This window comes from Perissodus microlepis, chromosome 9 (assembly GCF_051167445.1).
Source record: "Perissodus microlepis isolate ML-2025 ecotype Zambia chromosome 9, ASM5116744v1, whole genome shotgun sequence".
Classification (NCBI taxonomy): domain Eukaryota; kingdom Metazoa; phylum Chordata; class Actinopteri; order Cichliformes; family Cichlidae; genus Perissodus; species Perissodus microlepis.
The window spans coordinates 18,040,524-18,056,433 of record NC_140469.1 but is presented as its reverse complement, the minus strand read 5'-3'; the positions used below and the strand labels follow the sequence as shown (position 1 = coordinate 18,056,433).

Genomic DNA, 15,910 nt, shown 5'->3' with positions numbered 1-15,910 from the left:
CACCAAATGAGGGAACAGATTTTAAAATAATGTTTTTCCATCCCTCCAGTACATTTCCAGAGAACATTTAGAATCAATCCCAAGATGCATTTAAGCTGTTCTGCCGGTATGTGGTGGTTCATTTTCTTGCTAAGACACTTTATGCTGTTAATTTTTTTTCTCTCCAGTTTGTCACCCGTGTTCGTTTTACAGCTCGAGCTCAACTTCAGAACTCACACAGTATTGTCTTTCTTCAGCAGGTGGCTATGTGCTAGTTTGGCATTTTACCGCCTGTGTTGCTGTGGTGTAAAAAGTCTCTTTCCCCGCAGTGGTCTGCTACCAGTAATTACCTCAGACATCAATTTATTCAACTACAGCTTAAGTGCTAACACGGCTAATCTTGTTAGAGTGATGTGATTAGCAGGAACATCGCCCAAGATCACACCTCCAGGGTATGAGCAGTTGAGATGAAGCCTTGTCCTCTTTCTGGCCTCATCCAGCCACAACTGCTGAATTATTCTGTAAAAAAACAAACAAACTGGATTTACTTGGATTTTATGATAGTTGCATGGGTTCATAAAAGTTGCACAACTATAACTTGGATTAAACATTGATGCATTTATTGAGTGCATTAAAGAGGACACTGTCAGAATATGTAATTTTACCTTTTTAATGCACCAACTTCAATTAAATGAACTCTATTCTTTCTATAAAAAAAAGCTTTAGGGACATTAACTATGTCATTTCCCTTCTAATCTTTTGCATATCTCTGTTTTAAGATCACCAACATCTGGTTCTGCTTGTACCCAAGGAGTGTAAATCATTGTTGTAGTACGGGGTGTTGCAACAACATCCTGTCCCCACTGAGAATTATTTGCTTTGTGGAAAATACATGTAGTGATTCTGCACTCTCTGCTCACTTCCTGAGAGGTCTCAAGGGTCAGATATAGACAAGATAATTCTTGTGGCAGCGAAGACCGTAAGGACGAAGGGATACCATACAGATGCTCAGTGCTGTGACAGGATACGCAATAAGATAACATTCGCCTAATGGATGATTCTTATCATTTGCAGTAATTGAAGACATAATGGAGCTTGATCATAATCCCCTGGAGGTGTAAATGGCTCTGTTGCTGAGCAAAGTGAGTTATTCTCCTCCACAACCTGCCCTTCCTGAAAAATGACAGGTATAAAAAGCGAAGAGCTATTTGCTGCACGTCACGTATTTTCAAAACGTTTTCCAGACCTTTGTACCTGCTGCCTTTTGACCCCCGGTGACCTTTGAAGAACCGCCTGCCATAAAAACCTCAGCAAATGTGATAATTCTCAAATGACCAGGTCACACCTGAGTGAGCAAAAGTCACCAAACAGGACCTCCACTTAGCCCAAAGTGTTTGTTTTTCCTTTCTTTCCTTGTTTGTCTTTAGCCCAGGCGACGGCTTTCTTCAACAGCCACCACTGAAACTGAGGGGATTTGCAGGATGGCTGCCACGCCGCCTCATCCATCACTTATCCATGTCAGCGACATTTGCAATAGGTTGCAGCAGAGAGGCGAGGATGTGACCTGCTTCTCAACACCTGTCAGACCTTGAGAAAGAATAGGGGGAGACAAATAACTTTAACACCAAGCTGTGTCTGACGGTTCTGTGCAATCCCTAAAAATAGAAATTCCTTCTTAATGCAGCTGGATTACACAAGTGCGCAGACGAGTTCTTTCCTTTTCGTGCCTGAGTTGGGTTTTTCCTTCTTTTCTTTTTGATCACATATGAACAGTTTTAGTGGTTTAATAAGTCACTTTCATCAAACTTACAGCTTCAATAGAGACAGTTTGGCCAAGGGGGAGTTGTAAGCTCTGAGGTATGCATGCATATAGATTTACACAATGCCGAGAAAAGGTCCATATGTTTAAAAAAAAAAGCGTGGCAAATGAGTGACAGATGAATCGCATACTGAAATGCAGGAAACGCTTTGAGGAACCCCAGCAAGAAGTGGGGGGAAAATAGCAGTGTCCCAACTCTCAGGCTCCACCCAACTGATCTCCCCGACATACACACACTTTTTTGAGCCCCTGTTGCATAGTGATTCGAGGGGAATCTTGTGGCAGCTATTAATAAAGTGTGTTGACAGGCTCAGTCATAATCAGACCCTGACCGTTCCTTTCATGCTGTGCAGAGGACGAGGGACGGAGGGACTGTCATTGGATGAGAGCTGACATAAGTGGAAGGAGAGAGGTGGCCAAAATATTGAAGTAAGACTTGAACAAAGTGCTGTCTGTGATTATGAGCATGATTTTGCATAGTCAATTAAAATGCAGAGCCAAATTGAACACCCTTAAAGGATTATGCAACAGGGCTAGATTTGGAATGTTAATCATCTCTAGCTGTCAGAAGTAGTCAATTTCATAAGACAGAAAAAAGTTGATGATTAAAAGCAGACGTTAAGGGAGAGGAGGGGAGATAGTGCTTGAGGTGCAAGGGGGAAAGTAGAGAGGAGGAGGAGAGAGAGGAGGAGAGGAGAGGTGCTATTGTGTAAGAGCTCATGTGTGGTTGTTTGTGTATCTGCAGAGTCTGTTGGCCAGAGTGAAAGATGGGTCAAGACAAAATGTAGCTGACTGGCTCCAGTGTAACTCATTCATCACTGTAGAGTGTGTGTGTGTGTGTTTGTGTGTGTGTCAGAGAGAGAGAGAGAGAGAGAGAGAGAGAGAGTAGTGGTGGGGTGAGGAGGGGGTTGTGTGTCAGACGGTGTCCCTGCTCGTCCTGCTCCAGCGGTTAAGTTGAATCAGAGGCAGTCAGTGACACGCTGCGGTGGTCTCTCTATTTCTCAGCCCGTCCTGCTCTGAAAGCATCAACAGCCTCCTGGTTCAGCTCCGCAGGTAAGCACTGACATTGCCTCGCTTTCAGGAAGGATTCTCACCAACTTTCATCTTTGCTTTCATTAATGAACGTTAGCATTTTAGGGATAAGTTAGAGAAACTGTTTTCTGCTGATTCTTGGTGCAGTTCGAAAAACTTTTTTTCATTTACTAAAATGACTAATATTACTTTCAGAACTTGCAAATGAATATAAAACAACACAACAACATACTGGCTTTATTCATGAAGTAAATCAGCGCAGTTTTATTCCTTCTGTTTGTTTACTCTGTCTATGAAATTCTTCTGTGTTTAAAACCCTTAAACCAACTACAGTAAATCTGCGGTAGGAATGATAAGAATTCAGAACCTAGTCATGCCATCTATACAAACCCAGGTCTTATATCTCCATAGAAAATTGGATCCACTTCCTGATAAACAGTATCTCCGTGCTCTTTGAAAATCCTCGCTTATGAAGAATTTAATCGCAAAAAAAACACGTGAAAAGGTGAAGGAAAAGCAAACCAGGGGTAAAAAGAACTGATGTAATTTAATTTATAGTTGTGTGAGTGAAGGCGACAAAAAATCATACTATTGAAGTAATAAGGAGGAATGAAGAAGTTAAGGGACAAAATAAAGTGCTGCAGACTTCTCAGAGTAAAAGTTGCTGTCAAAGTTTTTAGGAGTTTCATTCCCCCCTCTCGTGTTTCCATATTCAAGACACTTGTTGTTCTCAGGTTATACGATGTTTTCTTTTTTTTAACAGAATTACCAAAACAATTGGAAATAAATAAAAGATGGCAGGATTTATAGTCTCCTAGGTTATTGTAATTCAAAGTCGTAGTACAAGAAATGATTGGAAGCCTCTCAGGCACAGGTTTGTGTTGTTTGATTGTGTACGTCACATGAAAGCGCAGTTCTATAAACAGAAAGATGCAGACATAACTTCTGGAGCCAATATTTCGATTAGCTGCCCAGCTGCAAGCCAAAGTCAAGTCTTTAATTAGTTCATGGACACTGTCACAATGTCATACACACATGTATTATTAATTTAAACCCTTTGATGTTTTTCTTTTTCTGGATTCATGTTAAAATGAGAGCTTTACTGTATCACTTTTTTAATGCAGTGGCAGATTCTTCAGCAGTTTAGGGAGGTTGCCTCACTTCAAGAAGCTCATGATTTAAAGCAACACCCTGCAAGCTGAGACGGAGGAGGAAGTGAGTTGTAGGAGGCTACGGCTGAGATGCGCTATGCAATTAGACACCATTGTTGTTCACCTTCAGGGAAAGGAGGAAATTTAAGGTTCAGGTCTTGTTGTTGGTTAATTAACTCATGCTGAATTTGCATTTCTTTAACACCTTTAGAGATGCAGGATGCACAAAAGTCAGAGGCACCCATTGTTGCACAGCATCCTGTTGACCAAACAGGGCTGAAACAGGAAGGCGGGGTGAGGTGGCCTGTTTCCAGTAAGATGAACCTCACTTTGTAATGGGCTGATATAAATCATTAACTCGATCAGCCACTGATTTTAGTGGTTTTCTCTTTGAACAGCCAGATGGTGGTGCTCATGTCCGAGCAGCTGGGTTCTCAAGCTAAGGGTAGCCTCAGATAGCTCAGTTGATGGGAACTTTCTCGCTGTCCCAACTTAGACAATCCTATTATTCTAAACTAAAAGTGATTTAATTTGTCCTGTTTTTAGTTTTTGTAAATAAATCCCATGTTCCCAGAACGATTCCACTTTTAAATGCCCCAAAATAGGACTCAAATGTTGCTACTATAATGTCACTCAGGATTCAGCCACAGAGATCTGGGGGGCAGAAATGTCCCCAAACTTCCTCCTAACCCTGATTTTATCATTCAGTGTAAGCAGCTTTGTTTGCAAACAGCTCTGGGCCTTTGCAGCCTTTTTGTCTTGTCTCAGAGGATGCAGCTGGCGCACGGACTTTGTGAAGTGGCTGTTTGCCTTCCTGTCTGTGGTCACCCAGGGTTTATAGCTGCCATTCAGTAATGTGCCATCTCACTCAAGCTATATCTCACTGGACAAAGCCACCTTAAATAGCTTTCTTCTGAGTCACCTTCTTTCTGTGCCACCTTATCTTTATTATAGATATTCAGCACATGGAGCCTTGTTTGTATTAACTCAACACACTCTGACTCAGGCAGTTGTGTGGTCAACTGCAGTCGAGGGTCCTTCTATTGGAGGTGACATTCAGTCGGCTAGCAGAGACGGGGAATAGTTAACATCACAAATGCCTCAAAATGGCACAGGCAGTGCAGAAGTTGGTTGCTAAAGTACCCACCCTGGTTAACGCCGCTGTCACCTACTCCAAACCTCGCCTGGCAAACTTTTGGTACTATGCGCGTGTTGAACTTGTCCCACCTTCCCCCGCTGAAATCCCTAAAGCCATCGAGGGGGCCACAAACATCATCAAGGGGTTCCAGACGGGACGTCTCGGTCAAACCACAGTGAAGGATGCTTTAAGGAACGGGCTGGTGGCCACCGAGGTGCTGATGTGGTTCTACATTGGAGAGTGCATCGGCAAAGGAGGCATCGTGGGCTACAATGTCTAAATTTTGGACTTTAAAGCATTTTTTTTCTTTTGAGCATTGTATGCTCAACCTACTCCATGAAATATGGGAACCAGTAAAGCTGTTGTGTTGGGGTGGCTGTAGCTCAGGTGGTAGAGCAGCTCATCCACTGGTCGGAAGGTTGGTGGTTCGATTCTTGGCTTCCCCTAGTCTACGTGCCAAATATCCTTGGGCAAGATACTAACCCCAAATTGCTCTCCGATGCATCCATCGGAGTATGAATGTGTGTGAATGTTAGCTATAAAGCACTTAGAAAAATGTGCTGGTGTGAAAGGGTGAATGCACAAGTTGTGTAAAGCGCTTTGAGTGCTCAGATGAGTAGAAAAGCGCTATATAAGAACCAGTCCATTTACCATTTACACACGTTCCCTTACTATCTTCATCTCCCTCATGGAAAAACACTGGCGTTAACACTGCACTAATAATAGTAAAAGAGTGTCCATTTTCTCTCCTATTTCCATTTCTGGCAATCAAAAATCTTCTGAGCATCAAGAGATTTCCTTTAATCATTTGAAAATCCCCAAACTGTGAAACCGATATTCATTTTAATGCTCTCGTTTGCATGGTTTGATATTACAGTCACCCACCCTTATAAACATTAAGAAGCAAAACACCCGCACTTTGAATCCGAGCTTCGACATCTGTGTCGGTGCTTTATCCTACCTGTTACACTGGGGCCTGTGCAGGAAACTCGCAGAGATATTTCATTATTCTGCTGCCCTTGGCATCCACACCTCTTCCACACTCGATAAATCCCACATCTGGGACCCGATAGGGTCGTTGCGTTAGTGCACGCACGTTTTTTTTTCTTATTTCGTTTTTTTCAAAGAATTCACCTACTGAAATCTGCTGAAAAATTAGGATCTTTTTATTATTCTAAGATAAAGCAGTTGTGCTGCTGGAGCTCAGACTCTGAGCTCAGTAGATGTGAAGGTAAAGTGTCTGCAATAGGTTGATTCGAGTAGCTTAAACTCCAATGAGATTGTGACAGGAGCACATGGCTACTTTTTAAAAAAATAATTCTAAATGTATAGAAACACCCTGGCTGAAATTATCAGTAGTGTTTCTGTCAAAATGCGCTGTGTCCCTGCTGAGTCAGCAGTGAGACGTAAAGAGTAAAATCCTAATGCTAGCATGCCATCTTGTGGCAAAATCCTGCTCCGTTTACTCAGACTGGTAATCCGGGGAATTCCATTTCTGTCGTGACAGCTGTACAATAACAAAAGGTTAACTTCTCATTCCCAAAAGAAATCATAAATCAGTTAAACAGTTGTTCATTATCTTCAAATTGTATTTGCCTACTTATGAGCTCTAAAGGCAGAGTTATGTTTTCTTTGGCATCAGATTGGATTTACTGTAACCACAAATATTTCTTGTTTTTTGTGCAAGTTTGGGTAATCTCTTCAGCTATATTGTCATATAAATGAGGCTTATGCTAATATTATTACATCAGCTCCACTAATGACACCCACAAAGCTATTCTATTAAACATAAAGATGCTCAGCAAAGGAGAGAATTTGTTTTTTATATTCCCATTTCACTCTAAGCTTGTGCAAATCAAGCATAAAAAAAGAGAGAAAAAGAAAAAAGAAAAAAAAAATAGCCCCGAGGCCAATTTTCCGCAGCACGCAGGTTTGATTTTCTCACAGAGCAAAGTTTCCACAGAGCTGAATCCCTGCTGTCCTGTTTGTTTAGGTGTGTGCTGATTAGAAGTTCTCATGCTGTGTACAATGTATCTCAGCGCGCCGAGGGTTTAAAACGTGACATGTCTTTTACGGTGACTGGAGCCTCGAACCTCTCCTCTCCTCCCCTGCTCCCTCAGCGCTTTAGTGTTTAATGGCGTTGTTATCCAAGCTCGCGCTTTGCCATGCGGCCTTCATTAACTCAGGTCATAACACGAGGCATAAATGTTCTCCTTCCGGGTGCTGACAGTCCAACCCAGATGGACCGAGCATTTGATAAACACTGTACAATTTTACTGTTGCCCTCCATTAGCCGAGGGACGATTATAAGGAGAAGGCAGAATGCAGGCTGTCTGAATAATGACGTTTTTAAAGGGCATTTTTGGAATATTGAATAACATGCAACATCTGTTTTTCATGGCTTCTTACTTTACAGAAATAACATAAAGCGTCACGATGGCTTTAATGTGCAGGTCTTTAATGAGCTGGTGTAGAGTGAGCATTTTCATGAGTGCTCGTGTGGATTAGCGTTTATGGGCCGTGCCGGCAGTAATGATGGCTCCTCTCCTGGGCTGCCTGTGACATTTTCTTTTTTTGTGTGTGTGTTTCTTTTATAGGACTCGCTGAGGCCCTCTCCCAAGGCCTGTATCAGTCACCACAGACCAACCCTGCCTACAGGGACTCTCCATTTAAAAGTCCTGGGATTTGGTGCTCAAAATGCAAAATCTAACGACAGAAACAACAGACGGTTTAGAACTGGCATGTGGTATGTCTGGACGCCATGAAATAATTTTCACCCTGGTACCCATCGTCTATGGCTGTATTTTTGTCATCGGCATTGTCGGAAACAGCATGGTGGTGGCTGTCATCTACTGCTATATGAAGCTTAAGACGGTGGCCAACATTTTCGTCCTGAATCTTGCCGTATCTGACCTCACGTTTCTCATCACTCTACCAATGTGGGCCACCTACACCGCCACAGGGTATAGTTGGCCCTTTGGAGGATTCCTGTGCAAGGCCAGTGCAGGGCTGGTGATTTTTAACATCTACACCAGCATCTTCTTCCTCACAGCGCTCAGCCTAGACCGTTACCTGGCTATTGTGCATCCAATGCGATCGAGGCGCTTCCGCACCGTGGTGTATGCGCGTCTCACCTGTGTGGTGATCTGGCTTTTTGCCTTTGTGCTCAGTGTGCCCACAGCGGTGATCAGGGATCTCCACGACATCTCACATTCTAACACCACAGTGTGCGGCATTCTGCACCCAACTGAAGAAAATGAAATGTGGTTGAAAGAGCTCCGCCTCGCCATCAGCCTCATGAAGATCCTGCTGGGCTTCCTGGTGCCCTTTGTCATCATCCTCACTTGTTATTGCCTTATTGGGCAGGCGCTGCTGGGGGCCACGCACATACAGAAGAGCTCTCGTTCGCGGGACGACGAGGTACTGCGCATGCTCGCAGCGGCTGTCTTGGCCTTTTTCTTGTGCTGGGCGCCACACCAGGTATTCCACTTCATGGAGGTGCTCACCCAACTGAAACTTGTGAACAAATGCTCCATCGTGGAACTCATTGACACCGCCATACCCTTCACAATATGCATTGCCTACTTCAATAGCTGCGTGAACCCTATCGTGTACAGCTTCGTGGGGCACAACTTTCGCAAAAACTTACTCCATCTGCTGCGTTGCTCCCCAGGTGCAGTTCCCAGGCCTCACCCGAGCATTAGCTCCAAGATGAGTGCGCTCTCTTTTCGCGCCTCAGAGGCACTGAGCCTTACAGTCAAAAGAAATGCCTCCTCTGACGTGAAGTAAAGGGGGGGGGAAAGGGAGAGAGAGAGAGAAACAGGGTACAATTGACCTCTCCTCGCTCTTTCAGTTTGAGGTCAAAGACCTGGGGATGGAGACATTCCATGCTTTTTTTTTTTCTCCATGTCCAACTGTATTACCCAGCACTGAAACATCCACAATGATTGTAATGTTGTGCACATGTTCCTCTGTAGTTGCAGAATATTTATTCATATACCATTCCATGTCACATAGCATGCTGGCAAATTTTCTCATCTAACCCTGTGAAATGAATGAGAGTGTCACAAAAAAACCATATTAATATAGTATGGCTCTGCAAGAAAATATTATACATAATTACTGAACACTTATCCCATTATTTATAAAAAGATATGCATGTTCTGCAAAATTATGTCAGCATTGTGCCTCAATGATACAGTGCAGTACTATAGTGTCTAGTGATAACTATCCTTTGCTCTCAGCAGGTCGTTCACTAGTTGGAACAATGCTAAAAAAAGTGCTAAGCCACTCATGAATGCTCTGCCAGTGGCAACATACATGAAATAAATGGAAATGTATTGCAAAATGTCATGTAAATGTATATTTGCAGCACATCTGACTTCAGTAACTATTTTCTGTATGTTATATAGTATAGTCAGACTATGTCCTCTTTGTGAAAATGTATATTTGTTTGCATATCAACACTGAAATGCTACCAAGTCTGGGAGTGACATGCTATCAAAAATGGAGTGCCATGTAAATAATCCAGGCTGGGAGATCATTGTCAGTGTCTTTGGTGGTTGTCTTTGTGGTATTTAAACTTGACAGGTGTGTTTTTTTATACTGTGTAGGTGTACATTTTGTGAATACGAAAATATAATTAAAAAGAAATAAAATACAGTCCAAGGTGGATCTTATTTTTTAATAGCTGAGTGTAAAAAGAGACAAATCATCCTGATTAGTCGTGAAAACAAGTCACACATTACAAAAAACACTTCTGATAACTGTGACTTATCCAAATCAAATGACCTTGGTTTAAAAATGCCTCAAACACGTCTTGAATCTATTAATCATTGACAGTACATCATGTAGGCTCTCGTTTTTCCACATAACACCTAAAAAAAACAGTGACACAGCAAAGGACGTATGACACATCTTTGCGTAAAAGACTCAGATTGGTGGATGTACGGCAAGCTGCGAGGTATAAGTGTCGTACACAAGGAAAGCCAGCTTCATTGCCAACATGAAGGTCCTCCTGTTTTTTGGATTGGCGGCTTTTGCCCTCGCTGACGTCACTCGCTTTGAGGGGTAAATTTACACTTTTGTTTAAAAAAAGGACCGCATTCCTGTAAACTACAGCATGTGATGACACAAAAAATATAATGACGCAGTTCTAATAATAGAAGTACTATATAAGCCTGCGTTCCCTAAGTTTGTGGCTTATTGTGTTCCAAAGAAACTGCTGAGGAGTGAAGGCAAAGTGTTTGTGGATGCTATTTTATAATGTTGATTTCTCTCACCCCCCTTTTTTAAACAGTGATAAAGTTCTGCGTCTGAAGCCTGTCCTTAATGAACATGTGAAAGTCATTAGGGAACTGGCTAACAGTGTTCAGGTACCCATCTGCTTTCACACATACAGGCACACACATATGTTTCATTGCTCAAGTGTTTGACTTTGCTGCCATCTGCAGCTCGACTTTTGGACCCCAGAAAGTGCTGAGCAGGTGACTGTGGGCATGAGCGTGGACATCCGTGTGCCTGCCCAGTACCTTGACATGGTGTTCACCGTCCTGCAGCAGAGCGGCATGCAGCTAGAGTAGGTCGCTAGACAAACAATTAAACTAAAGGATATTTATCTGGATATTTTGTGCCCCAGATTTACATTCTTCACGCAGTGCTGTGACACTTTTTAATTAAACCCTATTCAGGGACTTTATTGATGACGTTCAGGAGGCTGTTGATCGCCAGATTGAAAACAAGGGTTCTCCCAGAGCCCACAGCTACACCAAGTACAACACCTGGAGCGATGTAAGAGTCGAAACCCTTAAGAGCGCCGATCTCAATTCTGATTTTCTTTTCTGGTTTTCAGTAATTTCTTACCATATTTGTCCTGTTTATTTTAGATTGAGTCATGGATGAACTCAATGGCTACTTCCAATTCTGATATGATCAGCAAAGAGGTGATTGGAAACACCTATGAGGGGCGTCCCATGGTAGTTCTCAAGGTAGGCTTACCCAAATAAATATTAAAGAATTTAGTCTAAGGAGCTTGGAAAGAAAAGCATCTTTAAGTTGCTTGAAGACGTTTCACCTCTCATCCGAGAAGCTTCTTCAGTTCTAAGGTCAAATGGTGGAGAGTCCCAGAGTTAAACCCAGTGGGAGTATCCCCCCCCAAAGAGAGACATAGGACCCCCTGATGATCCTCTACCTAATTGCATGAGCCAAGGTGTGAAAACAGGTGTGGGTCACAATCAGCCAGGGTTTCGGGTGAGCTCATTGTGAAACCTGGACCCATCCTATCATGTGATTTCCTGAGGTCAGATGGCCCAGGATGTGAGTGGGCGTTAAGGCGTCTGGGAAGGGATCTCAAAACTGGATTAGAGATGGCAGACAGTTGGTGTCGTAAACCACCGCCTCTGTTCAAAGATGGTCGCTCACAGTGGCCGTAAATGGCTTCTTTCACTCCTCTTTCAAACCATCTGTCCTCTCTGTCCAAAATGTAAACATTGGCATCCTCTTTCCAAGCTCCTTAGACTATGATGACCTGGATGACTGAGAACCTTCATAGACATTAAAGAATTTATTTTTTAATTTATATTATAATTACATGCAACAATTGTTTTGTGATTACATTTAACAACCACAGATTGGTAAGAAGTCTGGTTCCACCAAGCCTGCCATCTTCATGGACTGCGGATTCCACGCCAGAGAGTGGATCTCTCATGCTTTCTGTCAGTGGTTTGTCAATGAGGTAAGGAAGACACCAGGATGGCCGAGGCAAGCACCTACAAATAAGGAATATAACTGATTACAGCACAGATTTTTTTGCAATCTTCCTCAGGCTGTGACCACCTATGGTAGTGATTCTCAGATGACTAGCCTGCTCGACCAGATGGATGTCTTTGTTCTGCCCATCTTCAACATTGATGGTTACGTGTTCACCCACACAAACGTACGTTACAATCCATTCAAACTTAAGTTGTTTGCCTTAGTTAAAAGAAGACATGCCTTGCGCTATATCTCGAAGAATGCATTTAATGCACATCTGTATGCATTTTGGGAACTTTAGAACAGGATGTGGAGAAAAACTCGCTCCAGGAACGCTGGATCCAGCTGCCTTGGGACTGATCCAAACAGAAACTTCAATGCTGGCTGGTGCAGTAAGTATGACATATGAACAGTTAAATCTTAGACTGATAAAAGAAAAATTGGGGTAATTTGCAATTGCATTGGTTATTTTTTAATGTCAGTTAATAGGCATTCCATAAAGAAGCTAAATTTATTTAAAAAAATACAAAAAACTTCAGCAAAAATATCAGGTTATAGAACTGTATTTTTTTTTTTTATAGATTTTCCATGTATTTTAATCTGGCAAGTCAATAATATGTTTAGTTACAGTTTGCCTGCTTGGTAACATTTTTAGTTTGTAATTTATTATTTCATTTTATTTTACAATTTTAAAAAGAAAAAAAAAACTTTTATACATGGTTTTCTATGTGATTGCAGCCACTGGAGCTTCCACCAACCCCTGCAGCGAAACTTACTGTGGCACTGCTCCTGAATCTGAAATTGAATCCAAGAATCTTGCTGACTTCATCCGCAAAAATAAATCCATCATCAAGGCCTACATCACTATCCACTCCTATTCTCAGATGCTGCTCTTCCCCTACTCCTACACCTATGAGTTAGCTGCAGACCATGACGAGCTGGTAAGTCACTGTTATCTGCCTTAGCATTGCAGTGAGTGTACAAAACCTACCTCTGAGTCAGGCTATGTATAATTATGAATTCGGTTCATTCAAATAATGATCTGTATGTGTGATATATACAAAAAACTAATTAAAGAAAATACAAAACACAGAAATAATCTATAGTCTATACACTCTATACAGGAATATATTAGTCAGAGGCAGACTATATGTTCTTTCCCTATCATCGGGAGGTTTTAACATGAATATGAGCAAATAAAAAGTTTTACAATAGATCATATAATATAAACATATATAACTCTACCCACCCCATTACTGTGTTACTCTTATCTAAGGGCCACACTTAGCTGCAGCAAATCATTTACTCCCTGCTTACATGGCTCATTCTCATGGCTCTTTTACCTCTCACTGGGGTGTCCGTGGTGCTGCACAGTTAACACTCACACCCCTGCTCCAGCTCTCACATTAACTGAGGCAGATCACACGTCTCTGCCTCTCTATTACTCACTTGTAATTTAGACTGTCTTCTGACACTTTACAGAACAAAAGAACTCCAGGGATCTGTCATAACTCATCAGTCTGGCCAGAAATATCATTTCCTGCTTGTGCGTTTCTCTGGGGGTTTCATTTCCTCTTGCAACTCGCTGATGCTTTTACTGCTTTCTATAATATCACTAAAAATGTTACTGGAAACCCGCAGGGTGAAAAGCATGTATTTATAACGTGTAACAGCTGTATTTTAAAGGTGGTGTCGTTTGTGTGCGTGCTTTGTTTGGTTTAAAGTGACAAATTTTACATTAAAAAGTCCTCCAAATTCAAGCATTTCCAGACAATGACACACCTTTGCTCAGTCTGATATACTCAGATACTGTGTTGATATATATATATACATGTATATAGTTTAAACCTTATAATTAATTCACTCTATAACACATTTGACTTTTGTTTGTATTTTGTATTGTAGATGGCAGTTGCTAAGGGAGCTTCTTCTGCTCTGCGTAGCCTGTATGGCACAGTCTACACCAGCGGCCCCGGTGCTCCAACTATCTGTAAGTACAGCAAACAGTCACACTTTATTGTGGGAAGATTGCATATTCAGTGATAGCTTGATAACCTATTTCCACCTCTGTCATTATGCATTATGGTGTGTTCTCAGCGCACACATCTCCATTGAGAAATGTGGCCTCTTGAAACCACAAAAGGCAATCATGAGCCACAGCTATTTCAAGCAAGGGATTATTTTTTGCCCCCCTGAAGTAAAATGTGTATGAAAACACATGTAGACTGTCCCAGGTTGTCAGAATGTCACCATCTCAGTGATTTCCCTCACTCTCTCCTCATCTGCCCTTAGACCCCGCTGCTGGAGGCTCTGATGACTGGGCCTACGACCTGGGAGTGAAATATTCCTACACCTTCGAGTTGCGTGACGAGGGTCAATATGGCTTCCTGCTGCCCGAGTCTCAGATCAAGCCCACATGCGAGGAGACCATGCTGGCCGTCAAGTACATTGCGGCCCATGTGCAGAAGAACCTCTATTAAAATGCGGAACTGCCAGGACCCCTGCCAACTCGGCTCCTCTGTACCAGCCCCCAGCCCCTCCAACCTCTCAGCCATCTCCTGCCCGTATCCATGGATACAGGGCACCACCCGCCATGTTTCCTCACTGTGCTTGACAGAATGTCAAGATGAGTGCAAACAATAAAATCAATGATCCATCCCCACACGCTGAATCAATTTTTTTATGTGTATACGATATTGTGTCTGGTACACAGAAGCTTTACTGCGTACGAACAACAGCAATAATAACACTTTCACTTTAGGGCTCAACATCTGCTGCAATGAATGCAAATTAAGAGGCAAACATTTTAGAAACGTATACCACAACCTTTAAGAAAACATATTGTGTAATGTAACCATAATGAAACCATAATGTAACCGTGCCAAACACCAAATGTTCTTATAGTTTCTATAAAGTGTCTATAAAGGAGACATTTAAGAAAACAAAAGAAAGAGCCACAAATTTATTGCACCCCTTTGGATCACAGTGATCCCTCTTGTTCAGATGGCACTGCTCCAGTAGCAGCGCTTAGGTGGGCGTGGGTATCTGTTGTTAGGGATTTTCAAAACAGGGGCACAGTATGTGACAAGCAAAGAGCACTTCTTGGCAGCATCTCCATTCTGCCAAGCATCTGCCTCGGTGGAGAAAGTAAGGGAGCCAAAGACCAGCGGGAAATTTTACTTCACATTCACATTTCTGGGGTAAAATCGGAAAAGTAAATTTCACTTACTGGTTTTCACGCATCACAATGCAGGGAAAAAATATGACTAGCTTTATATTCAAATAAAAGCAGTGTATTGACCCTCATCCCACTGATATATATAATATAGTATGTACTATATTTTTTTTATTGTTCCAATTTTTTATGACTTTGTCAGTCAGCTTGTTCGTAATATTGTCATTTCAGTGATTTCTATTTCTCCTTTGATTAGTGCTTTTTAAAAATGCAAATGCCCATGCAGTTTGGTATGGGCCTAAATTAAAGAGGCACTCTTTCAGTGATTTCAAAGAAGAAATTTCAGCATCGTATGAAGGCTCGAGGCCAGACCCAGGACACACTGGGGAGATTATGTCTCTGTGCTGGATAGTTACATGTTTATTTCAATGATAACACAAATTATTTTTACTTTAAATTACTAATAATTAACAGACAAAAGATGATAAACAGGCTTTTACATAATAATGTTTAGATTTCTGTTTTACAAATATGCAAATTAACTGTAACATTTTCAAAAATAATAATAGTCATCATTTTTTCTTTAGATTAATTAATAAAATAACACTTTAAGAAGATTATATTTGCTTTTTGCAGTAAATTATTCTTGAGCTCCTTAGGCAATAGTCCATTGCATGCATGTTAAACAAGTTGGTAAGATTGTGGTTAATATTCCCATTTGTATGCTTTTAATTCTGCCACTTGATGTCATTATTTTGATTTAAATGTAAGACAGTAAAATGACATATCATCCTCTTGCTTAATTATGACACTCCTCTTAAAGTACACTACTTGAGCTAAAAATAATTCACTGTTGTGTAATACAA

The 15,910-nt window shown here is 41.6% G+C and overlaps 3 protein-coding genes across 3 annotated transcripts; all 3 read left to right on the top strand.

The window, feature by feature from the left end:
* Positions 1–2,498: 2,498 nt before the first annotated feature.
* agtr1b (angiotensin II receptor, type 1b) lies at positions 2,499–9,953 on the top strand. Its single transcript, XM_084939404.1, has 2 exons — positions 2,499–2,851; positions 7,717–9,953. The coding sequence occupies exon 2, from the start codon at positions 7,817–7,819 to the stop codon at positions 8,906–8,908; it is 1,092 nt and encodes a 363-aa protein (XP_084795530.1). The 5' UTR covers positions 2,499–2,851; positions 7,717–7,816; the 3' UTR covers positions 8,909–9,953.
* On the top strand, positions 4,993–5,488 carry LOC146380386 (ATP synthase F(0) complex subunit g, mitochondrial-like). Its single transcript, XM_084939405.1, has one exon. It carries the CDS (start codon positions 5,088–5,090, stop codon positions 5,397–5,399), a length of 312 nt encoding a protein of 103 aa, XP_084795531.1. The 5' UTR covers positions 4,993–5,087; the 3' UTR covers positions 5,400–5,488.
* Positions 9,954–10,063: 110 nt separating the features above from the next.
* On the top strand, positions 10,064–14,548 carry cpb1 (carboxypeptidase B1 (tissue)). The gene is made up of 11 exons (XM_084939403.1): positions 10,064–10,189; positions 10,419–10,494; positions 10,573–10,697; positions 10,810–10,909; positions 11,005–11,106; positions 11,748–11,852; positions 11,943–12,053; positions 12,171–12,261; positions 12,608–12,810; positions 13,775–13,859; positions 14,162–14,548. Exons 1-11 carry the CDS (start codon positions 10,125–10,127, stop codon positions 14,347–14,349), a joined length of 1,251 nt encoding a protein of 416 aa, XP_084795529.1. The 5' UTR covers positions 10,064–10,124; the 3' UTR covers positions 14,350–14,548.
* Positions 14,549–15,910: the final 1,362 nt, after the last annotated feature.

Excerpts from the sequence above, each read along its gene's own strand:
- cpb1 (XM_084939403.1), top strand. The coding sequence starts at position 10,125 with ATGAAGGTCCTCCTGTTTTTTGGATTGGCGGCTTTTGCCCTCGCTGAC. Across the intron at positions 11,107-11,747 it reads GTCCCATGGTAGTTCTCAAG|ATTGGTAAGAAGTCTGGTTC; the intron begins GTAGGCTTACCC and ends TAACAACCACAG. Across the intron at positions 11,853-11,942 it reads GTCAGTGGTTTGTCAATGAG|GCTGTGACCACCTATGGTAG; the intron begins GTAAGGAAGACA and ends AATCTTCCTCAG.
- agtr1b (XM_084939404.1), top strand. The coding sequence starts at position 7,817 with ATGCAAAATCTAACGACAGAAACAACAGACGGTTTAGAACTGGCATGT.
- LOC146380386 (XM_084939405.1), top strand. The coding sequence starts at position 5,088 with ATGGCACAGGCAGTGCAGAAGTTGGTTGCTAAAGTACCCACCCTGGTT.